Source organism: Antechinus flavipes, chromosome 1 (assembly GCF_016432865.1).
Source record: "Antechinus flavipes isolate AdamAnt ecotype Samford, QLD, Australia chromosome 1, AdamAnt_v2, whole genome shotgun sequence".
Lineage (NCBI taxonomy): Eukaryota > Metazoa > Chordata > Mammalia > Dasyuromorphia > Dasyuridae > Antechinus > Antechinus flavipes.
This window is the reverse complement of record NC_067398.1, coordinates 694,873,787-694,887,300: the sequence shown is the minus strand read 5'-3', so window position 1 is coordinate 694,887,300 and position 13,514 is coordinate 694,873,787. Positions and strand designations below refer to the sequence as shown.

General features: G+C 46.1%; 1 protein-coding gene across 5 annotated transcripts in view; it reads right to left on the bottom strand.

Annotated features, from left to right (window-relative positions):
• CAMKK2 (calcium/calmodulin dependent protein kinase kinase 2) overlaps positions 1–13,514 on the bottom strand; it is a 68,751-nt gene that overhangs the window by 5,071 nt on the left and 50,166 nt on the right. For 2 of the 5 annotated variants that reach the window (XM_051972752.1, XM_051972753.1), the window contains exons 13-16: positions 13,266–13,353; positions 11,804–11,932; positions 7,582–7,682; positions 2,108–2,150 (exon numbers count right to left, since the gene is read on the bottom strand). In XM_051972752.1, the coding sequence (XP_051828712.1) occupies positions 2,108–2,150; positions 7,582–7,682; positions 11,804–11,932; positions 13,266–13,353 (361 nt within the window). The remainder of the gene's footprint in view (positions 1–2,107; positions 2,151–7,581; positions 7,683–11,803; positions 11,933–13,265; positions 13,354–13,514) is intronic. The other 3 variants (XM_051972756.1, XM_051972755.1, XM_051972757.1) reach the window with 3 other exon arrangements.

Below are 13,514 nucleotides of genomic sequence, written 5' to 3'. Positions count from 1 at the left end.
AGAAAGAACATTAAAGGTCTGGCCCAACCTCCTACTTCCCAGATAGTGAAAGTGAGGCTCAAAAAAGTTAACTGATGACCAAGTTCACCGCACAAATGACAGAGCTGAGAGGCAGTGTGGTTTAGTGGGTAAAACACTGGGTTCAAATTCTACCTTTGACACTTATTAGCTGTGTGACTTTAATAACCTCTGCCTCAGTTTTCTCATCTGTAAAATGAAGGGATTGGACTTGATGGCATCTAAAGTCCCTTCCAGCTCTAAATTTATGACTTTGTGAACTAGGATTTGAACCTGGCTCCCCCAGTTCCAAATCTGGCACTCTTTCTGCTACTCCACAAAATGAAAAGTATGGACGTGGGAACTTCTGAGGTCCCTTCCTAAAGCAATAATTCTCTGATTACTAGACCACAAATGGACCCCTCCAAACCACCTTGTATCACTGAGAAGCAGCATCTCCAATAAGACAAAGCAGGTTTGGGGGGATCCAGAGACCAAAAATGATCTAGAACTCCAGAGGGACATAAGACTTTAGAAAAGCTGGAAATAGCATCTCTTCCTTCAATGGGAGAAAGGCTCCCACAGTCCTGAGTTGAAACCATACAAAGATAAACTTTAAAATTCCAATAATATTCTCATTTTTTGTAATTGTAGATTGGGGAATAGCTCAGAGTGAGGAAAATGCATTTTAGAGACTAACATCACAGGATTAGAGCTGAAAATTCATTTAAGAGAACAGTGATCATCTAGTCCAATGTCCTCATTATACAGATGAGTAAACTGAGGCCCAGAGAAGGTCACATGGGTAATAAGAATGATTATGAGAACCCAGACCCTATTCCATGTTCTTTCCCTCTACACCAAGTAGGAAAGTATGAGGCAAATAAGCCATTTCCCAATATATTCCAAAATATATAGCAGCTCTTTGTTGTGAAGGGAAAGAACTGGAAACGAAGGGGATCTCCATCAATTGGAAACTGACTGATTAAGATATGGCAGAAGAATGTAATGGGATAGTATTATGTAAAAGACAAAAAAGGATGATTTCAGAGAAGCCTGGGAAGACTCGCATGAACTGACGCAGAGTGAAGTGAGCAGAACCAGAACAACTTGGACAATAACAACAAAGATGCAATAAAGACAAATGATTTTGAAAGACTTCGAACTTTTAAGTAGCACAATGACCAACCCGCCCAGGATTCCAGAGGCCTGATATAGTAGCATTCAATCCACCTCCTGACAGAAGTGAACAGGCTCGGGATGCAGAGTCAGAACCATGTTTAGATACGGCCAGTGCAAAAATTTGTTTTGCTTGACCATGAATATTAGTTATAAGGGGTTTTGTTTTTCAATTAAGGGCAGGAAGATGAAAGAGAAAAATAGGTGGTTGCTAATTGAAAAGTAAAAGTTATTTCCCCCCAAAATATTCTCAGGAGCCCCATTTCCTACTGCAGTAAATCCTTTCACATGGTCCTTTTTAAAAACGTCCTTCAGAGAATGAATAGTGAAATAATATTGACCTAAGGGGCTAGGAATGGGAAGGAAAGAATATCTTACGGATTGAAACTCCCACCACCAACCGGATATCTCGCTCTCTCCCCTCCCCTCTGTCTCTAGGGTCTTGTCTCCAGTCCCCTGGCAGCAGCCAAATCACACGTCAATCCCCATGCACAATTTTGGGTGCCTCAGGAGGGTATCTCAGATGCCTCTCCTCTAGTTCCATGCAGCAGCAGGTCCCAGGACTGCATGCACTGAGCCCTGGGTGGTCCTGGCCCCTCGGTCACCTTTGTGGGAAGACATTTGGTACCTTCCAAAGCACCCTCACACCAGTGCCAAGGGGATCCTTAGAGAGTCAGCTCCTCCCAGCTCCTAGCCCCTGGCTTCCTTCTCCACCAGCACTCCATAGCTGGGGGTTCTGCATCAGTGTCTCAGCTTGCCTGGCTGCCCAAATAGGCTGAGTGTGGAGGGAGCGTGCAGGCCCCTTGCCCCCCAGATCCAAGGGCCCACGTGCTCAGCAGCCATCCCCGTGCCCCCAGGGATGCACAGGCAAACAGAGGCCTAGGCGGTTGGGTGGGTGGGCAGGCAGGCAGGCAGGTACAGCTGGCTTTACCTTGGACTCCAGGAAGGGCTCACATCCCCCTGTTTGTTTTTTTCTGGAATTGGGGGAAGGGGAAGGAAAAGGGACATGAGAAGGGACCCACAAGAGCTTCTGAAGATCCTTCCCCAGCCCAAACACTCGGGTCCCAGGCAGGAGGAGAGGGCTTCTTATTTACCACTCTGATTTCCACTTTTTTTTCTGAATGCTATACCTTGGAACCTACTATTCCTTTGACTTTTGTTCAAAACAAATCTGACCTGCTGGTGGCCACAATTCTTCTTCCTTCTCAAGAGTTCCCTCCCTAGTTTATCCTCTTCCTCTCTACCCTAATCTTGCCAGTATACTTGGAGACTTCAATATACTTGTTGCCATCCCCCTCCCTCAAATGCCAGGCTTCCCATTCCATTAATATCAGTGACATCCTCTTTCTTCCACTGCCTGAGCCACACACACAAATGGACATAGCCTTCAAATTATCAGCCCCAAGAGTTCCACCACTGACATTTCTCTGTCCTACCATAACCTACTATTCTCCCACCTCTCCTTGCACCTCATTCATCGTCTTCATCATCTTCCTCTTTTTCTTAAAAGCCATGTCATAACCTCAAGTCCCATCATTCCTTAGTGTTCTCCCAGGCCAATATTCCTGATCTGCCTTGAGTTTCTTTCCTTCTTAATCACCACCCTTCTGTTAACCAATTCAACTCGACCATCCTCTGCCCTCAGATTCCTTCTACCCCATCTTGATCTTCACTACTCGTATTTTGTGAAATTCCATCCCTGCACCACTCCCCACATCAATCTGCTCTGCTCCTATTCACTTGCTGTCAATTCAAAGGCTCACAGCCAAACTGGGGGTGCTATATATTTGTATTATTTAATCCCACCTGGACCCTCAGCATTGCAAACCCCTAATGTTGTCTGCAATGTACCTTCCTTCCTCCTCTTCCACCCAGAATGTGCTTTCCCATTCTTGTGACCCGAGGCTCTGATTGGTGATGATTTATCCTTTCTGACTGGATCTCAGGCTACTCCTGAGACTCCCCCTTCAGTCACCACAACTGCTCAAAATACGCCTCTCTGGTCACTACCTTCCTACTCCCCTTTAGAATTTCAATTCTGTGAGAATAGAAATTGTCTTTCTTGCTTCTATTTAGCAGGTTAATAGTAAGTAGTAATGCATGAGTGAAGAGAAGAGAACAGATACGGAATTAGAACTGACAAAACTTGGTTTTGTGAACCAAGTGTGAAGAGTTGAGAGTTCCTCTGAGGTTGGGAAGCTGGGTGACCAAAAAAATAAAAATGCCCTTCATAGAAAGAGAGATTCAGAAGTCAAGTGGGTTTGGGCAGGAAGATAACAAGTAATAAATACTAAGACTTAATTTTTTTTCCTTCATCCTTTCATTCATTTAGTGCTCCCCACCTTAGCCACTCAAAACATTTTCTTTTTCCCCTCAAGGTGTCTAAGCCATTCTTTTTCCAATTCTTTTCAGCAGAGGGCTGGCATCATATTTCACTGGGAAAATTAAATATATTCATCAAGAGATCCCTGTCCTTCCCACTTCTACATTTCAAGTCCCCTCGATATTATTTTTGATTGTCTTCTTTTCAAGCCTCAGAGGAAAACATGCTTCTCCTTGCCAAGGTCAACCATTCCACTCAGGCCCAAAATCCTACTGTTCCCATCTCTTTTAGGAGCTGCTCCTTCCATTCTCTTTCTTCTGCTTAATTTTTAAATTCTTTATATATTTGTCTCCTTACCTCACGTCCCTCTAACACCCTCTTCCATTATCTTCTCCTTCACTCTACTCCCTCATCACAGAGATGGCCCTTCTCTTTGTCAAGACCAGCCCTACTCCATGTGCCCTGAGCCCATTTTACTATGTTCTCCAAAAAAATCATCCCCACACTCATTAACCTTCAATCTTTTCCCATCTACTGGCTCCTTCCCTGCTGCCCTCCCCATTCTTTAAAAAGAAAATCCTCCAGCTGAACTCTTTTATTTGGTTCCTCCTTTCTCTCTTCTCATGAATCTTCTCTCTTCTTATGAATCTTTATTTGGTCCTTCCTTTCTCTCGTATCAATCATTTCTAATCTCACCATGTTAAATGAAACTGTTCCTCCTAAAGTCACCACTGCTCTCTTTACTGCCAAATCTAACAGCCTTTCTCCATCTTGATCTTTGACCTCCTTGCCAGCTTCCGGCATTGTCAATCACCACGGTCCCCTGCATCACCTAAAAGTTCTCTAAGAGTTCATGACACTGCTCTTTCCAAGTTATGCTAATTTTTTTTTTTAGTCTTTGTTGAATCATCATCTCAATCTTGTTCCCTAATTGAGTATTCCCCAAAATTGTCCAAGCTCTGCCTTCTCTTCTTTTTTTTTTCCCCTGAGGCAATTGGGATTAAGTGACTTGCTCAGAGTCACACAGCCAGGAAGTGTTAAGTGTCTGACACCAGATTTGAACTTAGATCCTCCTGACTTCAGGGCTGGTTCTCTATCTACTTTACCACCTAGCTGCCCCTCTGCCTTTTCTTCTTAATGACCTCATCAGCTCCCACAGGTTCATTGACCACCTCTATGCAGATGACTCTCGGATGGACAAATCCAGTCTTTATCTCTCTTCTGTGCTATAATCCCACATCACCAACTGCCTGGTATATCTACCAGCTGTATGTCCCACAGGCATCTCTAAAACTCGTTATCTTTCCCAAAAATCCACCTTTTTCATTTTCATCCTTTTGGCTACCCAGCTTCCCAACCTCAAAGGTACTCTCAATTTCTCACACGTCTAATGAGTTACCAAATCTTATCAATCCTAACTCCCCAACATCTGTCCCCTTCTCTTCTCTCACACAGTAATCCAGGTTAAGCCCTTATTGTCTTTCACTTGGATGACTGTGATAACCTTCTATCTGATCTCTCTGCCAAAGTGATTTCTCGAAATGTCAGATCTATCCCACACTCAATAAACTCCAGTAGTTCCCTATTATCTTGAAGATTAAAAAAAAAATAACCCTTGTTTGATATTTAAAGTTCTTCAGTCTGGTCCTTTCCTCATCTTCCAAGGCTTCTTATTTGCTATTCTTCAACTCCATTTCCTACCCTATCTCTTTTTTTTTAATTTAGTTTTTTTTAAATGTAACTATTTATTTTTCCAATTACATATAAAGACCAATTTCAATATTTATTTTTTGAAATATTTTGAGTTCTAGATTTTTCTCCCTCCCTCTCTCCTCTTCCCCAAGATGACAAGCAATCTGATGTACCATCTCAACACAGGCTGTCCCCCCTTGCCTCCTTACCTTCACCTCTCCTTTCTTCAAGACTCACTTTCTGCAAGAGACCTTACCTGCTTTTCCCAGACACTAATGTCTTCCCTTCTAAGATCCCTTGCATCTCTTCATCACAGATCTTGTACGTGACTGTTTATACACATGTTGGCATCCCCACTGGAGGGTAAGCACTTTAAGGGAAGGGAATCCCTTGCTTTTGTCACTGTGTCCCCAGCACCTAGGCCAGGGCCCAGCCCAAAGGAAGTACTTAACATCTGTTGGCTAATTGAGTGGATATAGAGCTAGTTTCTGAGAGAAACCCCTTATCTCAACTTGGCTCATCCTGGCTGTGTGACCTGGGACAAATCACCTCTCAGTGAGTTAAGAGAAGGTGACAACCCGCATGCAAAGTGGAATTTCCCAAGCTGATGAAATGAAATAAATATTTTGTATTCATTTCTTTATACAATACTAAAAAATTGAGTGATTGTCCACTATGTGGCAGGCGTTGGGTTAAGGCCTGGGGATACATATAAGAAAAGAAGACAGTTCCTTTCCTCAAGAAGTTTACAATCTAATGGGGGAAGAGAAAGCATAAAAGGAAGTTTGCAGGGAGAGGAAAGAAATGGGAAGAGAAGACATGATTAAGGAGGGGAATCTACAGTGAAACTGATGGGAAATGGAGAATTGCCTGGGCTTTGGGGCTGTCTATATGGAGGCTTTAGGAGGAACATACATTTTTTATTATATGAGAATTTATTATCTGAAAAATTTTAAAAGTGAATAAGTTTCACAGACGCCCAATAAAATGGGAGCTCCTTAAGGGCAGAGGCTGTCTTATTTTATTTTTGGCTTTGTATGCCTCCAACCTAGCAAGATGCCTGCCACATAGTGGGTGTTTAACAAATTTTTGTTGATTAAATGAACAGACCTTTAAGAGAGTCTGTACCAGAATTGAAGCAGGGGCTACTATTTCTTTGTCATGTACTGAGAGGCTTCGGGAAGCCCTTTTCTTGGGAAAAGAAAATAATGGCTATCATTATGTAAGTAAAATGCAAAACATTTTATTATATATGTTATCTCACTTAGTCCCCCAACAACCATGGGAAAGTAGGTGCTACTTTTATCCCCATTTTACAGATGAGGAAACTGAGTCAAACAGAAGTTAATTTACTTACTCAGGGTCACACACCCTCTTAAGTGTCTAAAGCAGGATTCAAAATCAGGTCCTCCTGATCCCCGATCTAGCTCTTTGGGCACTGTACCACTTCCCACTCTGTAATCATACTTTATATGACCAAGTCTAAAAAGCTACCATCTGAGCTTCATTTTTTTTGGTTTCTAAAGACTTTTTTTTGCCAAAAGTTCCACCCAAGAGGGGTTACGCCTTGTCTTCAACTACTGCCTTCTAGTGGGGATTAACTGAGAGCAAGGCTCCCAAGAAAGGAAGATAAACTGGAAGTCAAGGAAGGAATGGAGGAAGAAGAAGGAGTAGATGGGATGGGACCAAATTCCTTCATTCACAACACAGTCCAGCTTGGTCACCATTGCCTTTCTTTACCAAGAAATGTCACTGGGTATTATGTGGGAGTGGAGTTCAAGGGATCATAGATTTAGAGTGAAAATGATCCTTAATGGCCATTGATTCCAAGCTGCTCACTTTATAGATGAAGAGTCTAGAAAGCTCAAATAACTCAAAATAGCTAATAAGGAGCTGAGGTAGGATTTGAATTCAGGTCTTTCTGATTCCTCACCTCTTACCCACTACACCACACTGCTCTGCATTCCTACCTCCTCCTCCAAGGTTTAATGGGGCTTCTAAAAGTCTTCTTAACAGAGAGGTACAAAGACTTTCTCCCCATTTCACAATGAAGTTGTAGGCAGATGTTCCCATGCCAGAGAAGACCCCTGCCTAAAGATGACAAATAAAGCCAGAGGCCTTCTCCTTCAGAGTTACTGGGCCCCTATGAAAGCTGGAGGGAGGGAGGAAAAGATTGATAGAGGAAGGGAGGAAGACAGAGACAGAGAAAGAAAGAGACAGAGACAGGGAATGGAGGATGGGGAGGGAAGGCAAGGGAGGAGAAGAAGGACAGAGTAAAAGGGAGAGAGACACAGAGAAACAGAGACAGAGAGAAAAGAAGAAAGGAAAAGAAAGAGAAGGAGAGGAAGGAGGAGGAGGAAGAGGAGAGAAGACAGGGGAAGGGCACTCACATGAGTAGGTTTCCAGGGGCAGACAAGGACCGTTCTTCTCGCCGACTGCCCTCAAAAGGGTTCCCAAAAGAGCGTTTACGGATCATCGTCTTCACCAGGATCTGGAGAGTGAGAGAAGAGTATGTTTGTGATTGCTCAGACACCAAGAGCAGCCATGCCCCTTCTACTTCTACCCTCAGTCCATGGCCCCCTTGAGCCACCCTGTCGTGACAGCAGCCACTCTTACTACCAGGGATCCAACATGTTCAGAGCCCTTTAGGCTCCTATCTGGGAAAGGCCCAATCAGGGATCTAGTAGCAGGTGCTGTTACCAAGACCCCCCAACCCTTCTTGCAAAATGCTCCTTGTTTCCAGCATGGTGTTTAACAAATAGTAGTTGCTTAATAAATGTTTGTTGATTGATCTATTGCTTCTTTTACAAGGATTACTACTAGAACTGGCTCTCATCACTCTTCCCTTGACTGTTCCATAACACCAACCATGTAACTAAATCCCCCAGTCTATTCTCTCCTTGTGTTGATAGGCAATGTGTATAATTGATAGAGTCTTAAACTTGTAGGAGAGAACCTGGGTTCAAGTCTTAACTCACGCTTTTACTAACTGTGTGACTCTGGGCAAGAAACAATCTCTCTGGGACTCATTTTCCTCATCCGTAATATGAAAAGTTTGAATTCAATGACCTCTAAGCTTGTTCCCAGTTCTAAACATATAATCTAAACCTAGAAATCATCCTTCATTGTTTCAAGGATCCATGATTTTGTCAGGGGTAAGGCATCTTCACTGATGCAGATTGCAACCCTCTTAGCCTTCAGGAGCTAGTTACTATAAGTTACTATGGTCAAAAAATTATACAATTCATAGAGACCTGAAATCCACATTTTACTGATACCTACTGATCCCACTAAGAAGAATATAACTGAATATATCTGAATTTTCAAATTGAAAGCCTTCTACCTGAGTTTCTTCAAAACTTCTACCTGGGATCTAGTACTTTGTTAAAGAATCCCTCCTCATTCTGGTCCTCCTCCCCAGGATACCCTCCGGTGTATAAATGTCCATCTTAAAAAGCAGTGTCCTAATGGACTAGTATATTTTAGAGGGAGTCTGCCCAGTTGGGTCCAGCAGGACCATCGCCTCCTTTCTTCTGGAATCCTTTGTCCTATATTGATATTGATCATTTGGATCCATGTGCAGGACTTTACATTTATTCCCACTCAATGTAACCTTGTCACTTATGATTGCTGGGTCTAACGCATCAAACTCTTTTAGAATCTGGAATCTATCGATTCATATATAGCTTTTCCTCCCAGCTCTGTGCTGCAATCTATACATCTGGGTTTTTTTCATTTAAAAATCTAATTTTTTCTATTTAAAATTTTTAATTAGAAAAATTTTAATTTAAAAATTATCAATCTTAGACATCCCTATATTACCTTGGTACCTTTTGCATATTAGGAGCTCATTCAGTGTTTGTTTTATGGATTCATAATCTTCAAGTAGTCTAGAAGTTATAGACGAGCTCAAGACTGCTAAGACTGTGCTAATTGTCCTGCAGGAAACCCTGCCCGGGTCTCCATTATTCTGTCCATCTTCCTCTCTGTTATTTTCCATCTAGTCTGCCTACCTCTGGTACAAACACATTTTCTCAATTCCTTGAGAGCAGAAACCATCTCTCTGCCTTTATTTGTGTGCAAAGCAGAGGGGCTGACACATGATAAGACAGTAAATGCTAGTTGACTGAATGCTTTTTGGAGGAAGACAGATGGAGGAGGCATATGGTATCAGGACCAAGGACAGGGAAGTGTCCAAATTGAGAGAGCTGTGGGAGCTAAGGCTCAGCCCATTACATAGAGATTGGGGGAGGGAATTTAAGACTTCATTAGAAATTTCTACAAAGGGCCTAGCACACCTAGCTCTCAGGAATCATGGGCTAAGTTGGAAGAGATTTTGAGGGTCTTGTACCCCATCCAATACTTGAACAGAAATCTCTGCAACACTCCCCAGTAGTCTCTGGGCAAAGATCCCACCTCCACCTTAGATACTCACTAGCCATTCTATCCTGGCCAAGTCATTTAATTTCCTTTTGCCTTAATATCCCTAATTAGAAAAGGAGCTAGAATCCTATGAATTTCCATATTATATTTATAACAATTAAAAGTTTATAAAGCAATTTACATAAATAATCTCTTTTGATCCCCAGAATAAACCTGGGAGTTTGGTGTTATTCCTATCTCCATTTTACAAATGAGGAAACTGAGGCAGATAGAGGTTAAATGTGCTCAATAAATAAGTGTCTGAGAAAAAATTTGAACTCAGGTCTTCCTGATTTTAAGATCAATGTGCTAACCACTGTGCTCGAAGCTCCCACTTGTTCCTGGAGGAGTCCATTGCATGTTGTTTGATTTTTGCTTGAAAATTTCTCTGACATCAAACCTAAATCTATCTCTCCTCTGCTGTTCCCACTTCCACTGCCTCAGGTCAGGAAGGAAAAATCTTCTTCTTCTTCTAAATGGCAGCTGAAGGCTGAGGTCACTTCTCCCCACTTACATCATCTTCTCTAAGCTAAACACCTCGGAGCTGTCCCACCCCCTCCTCCCTGAGCTATCTCGTGGCGAGTCTGGCTGGGCTGGTGCTTTCTGGGCGTCCATCTCCAAGGATCTCCAAGCTCTATGTAACTTCCCAGGACATGGGGCACAGGAGTGCAAGATCACCCCCCAGCAGCCTCACAGACTGAAACTGAGACCCCACTGCTCTGCCCAGAACAGTCTAGAGCCCTTTGATCCTCTTCATCAGGACCAAAAAACTGCATCTCCGAAGCCTCCCCTTGCCCAAGGCTGGGGCCGGACCCCCAGCCCCAAAGGAAAGCCCCAGAGGGACCCCTCTAGAGTGAGCAGGCTCACACCACCAGGCGTAGGAGAGGCGGAGAAGAGTGAAGAGGGGGTGGGTTTTAAGTTGAGATTGACATGCAGAGACCCTAGTGAAGGAGAGGAGGATGTTCATGAATTCCAGACCCGGGAGATTCAAAGGCTTGGGGGAGAATGAGAGAGACAGAGTGAGTGTGTGAGGAGGCAGGGGCGGAGGGGGGGTCCCGGCGGGTGCAGAGCTGAGCGAGTGGAAATCTAGGATCCGTCCTCCTCCTGCTGACAAGGGAAGTTACTCCAGCCCTCAGGAAGTCTACCGTGGCCCGCAAGGCTGACCCTGATGCCCTCGGACACCTCGGGCAGCTCTCTCGGCTATTCTGATGCGCCAGCCCCCAGCCAGCATAATAACTGCTGGGGACACCACAAGTGAAAGGCAGGGGTTCGATGGGCAGATGGGTGCCTTCCTGGCAACCCACAGGGGGGAGCTGGGACAGAACCTGCCTCTCCATATGGCATCTGAGCAGCCTTTCTCCAACTGGACAGAGAGCAAGTTCCTCTCCCTGGCCAGCTCACCATCCTAAGAAAGCAGGATGGGGGGCCCGGGCCCAGGGCCTGGGGGTCCCAAGCTCCTCTACACCCCCTCTTCTGGAAAAGCCTGAACTCCAAGGCATAAGAGCATCAAGCCACCCTAACCAAACTCCAGACTTGGGAGGCTGCGAGCCACATCCGCCAGGACAGAGAGGAGGATTTGTCCAGGCTTTTTCAGGAGAGAGGCTGTAGAGTAACTAAAAGATCCACAGGGTGCCAGGGAGATCAAGTCCCGCTGATATGTACTGGCTGCGTGACCCTGAGCAAGTCCTTCAACCAGGCAAGTCTCGAATTACAGAAAAGATGCACTGGTAGGGAGAGTCTCCTCATTTGGGAGCTCTCAGTGAAACTGCAGATCGAGTCCCCGTCTGCAAGTGAAAGCCCAAAGTCTCTCCCAGACGGAGAAACCTGTTCAGGGTCCTCAGCAAGCTTTACATTAGCCCACTTAGCCCAACAAAGGCTATTTGGAGATTTGACCATATCAGAGGCTCCCTCTCCAGCTAACAACCCTCTCCTTCTCCCCTACCCCATCTCCAATTACTCGGTGCATGAAACTCAGGGCTTCCCCAAGTTGGCGTCCCCATCTCCAATCTTACAGAAGTGGAAGTGGGGGCTCCAAGACAACGAGGGGTCCCCGTAAGTCTTAGCTAGCCAGGAAGCTACGGCCCCGCTGCTCCCTGCTCCCGGACGCCTCTCACGGGCTCTCCCTAGGCAACGGCTCCTGCCTTCCTCCGTGTCTCGGTCTCTGCACTCAGTGGGCTCTGCCCGCCTTACCACGGTCGCCAGGCTGGGGATGTGTTTGACGGAGTTCTCCACCTCCTCTTCCGTCACCTCCACCAAGGTGCAGTTCTCATCCTCCGTTGGCAGCGGCTCCGCCCCGTGCCTTGTGACCCAGGGGTGTAGCTTCAATGAATAACAGGAGGGGTGAGGGGCGGGGAGCACCTCCGGGAGGACGGAGAGCAACGGGGACGCCCTGCCAGCGTGACGGAAGGAGCATGCAGGGAGAAGGACGGAGGGGGAGAGCCCCCCCAGGCAGACATGCAGGTGAGTGGGCCAGCCAGGCAGATGGATGGTGGCAGGAAGCAGAAGGAGAGAGAATCAGAAGGAAATGTGGAAGGGAGGGGAGGGAGGACCATAACACCACAGACACCTCGGGCTTATTTCCAGATCCAGTTGGAAAAAACAACTTTAAATCTTGCTCAGGCCGACAACACAAACACATGAGGCTTGTTACTGCCTCGGTCCTGCTTTCATCCTGTACTTCTCAAGCCTGCGCCCCAGCCTCAGTTATTTAGGATCCATGATATCTTGGGGAAGCCATTATCCCAAAGCCTCAGCTTTCTCCTCTGTACAGTTAGAGGGCTAGACTAGGCAGCTTCTGGGGTGCCTTTGAGTGCTAGACTTATAATCTCATGAAGATCCTAGGAATTGTCTCCCATTTCACAGAAGGGCACAAACCAGACTCAGGGAAGAGAGTTACTGGGGTTGGAGGCAGTTGGCAGCAAAGCTGGGAAGAGAGAACCCAGGAATCCTGAGCTTCCCTTCCACAAGACACCACATTTCAGTTTCACTCCATCGCCTTCAAAAGCAATTTGAGATTCCAGAGTTGCTTCTGTTGGCTATGGATAAGGCTCTTTCCTGGCCAGATTTCCGGGCCACACCAAGGCCCCTCTCCAGACCCTGGGCTGTGTCTGGGGCTCCAGCAGGGACAGGGGAAGCTGCCTCCCAGGGCATCCTGGGAAGCTCCCCTGCTGTACAGGCCCAAAAGGGCCCATAAAGGGCCCAAGTCAGCTCCTCAGTCCAGGCCCTCACCTGGGAAGAGAATCCCCAGTACTCTCCCTCCTGCCACTGGGAAAGAGGGTGGGACGGGCCCAAGGGAACAGCCACAATGGTTTGAGCTGAGCACGAGGAGAGAGGGCAGCAGGCCGAAGGCCTGCCAAGGGGACACGGGAGCGACCAGTAGTGGGACCGGGTGAGACCATCAGTCTCAGGATGGCTCCTGGTGGCCCAGAGGGTACAACGTGGGAGGACAGAAGGGGCGCAGACCAGCTCCAGCGACGGATGCCAGCGACCGTGGAGCCGAGGTTGGGGCGGAGCAAGCGGAGGCTCGTGCCCCAGGGGAGGTCAGCCAAACACGTCCAAGCACACAGGACAGAGACCAAGCCACACGATGTGCCTGCTGCCTTGGCTCGCCCCCCTCCCCGGCAGCCTCTGTGTCCGTGCCAGCCGGCAGTACCTTGATTTCTGGGACAATGATCCTCGACTCGGGGTTCTTGTCCAACATGCGCACAATCAGGTCCTTCAGATCATCAGCAATATCTGGCCTGCAATGGAGAAGACGGTCAACCAAATAATTAACAAGCACTTATTAAGCACCTACTATGTGCTGCACATTGTGCCAGGTGCTAGGGAGATCAATGCAATGATTGAAATAATCTCTGCTCTCAAGAACGGGGGGGTCAATTTAAATATCTGTCAATCAATT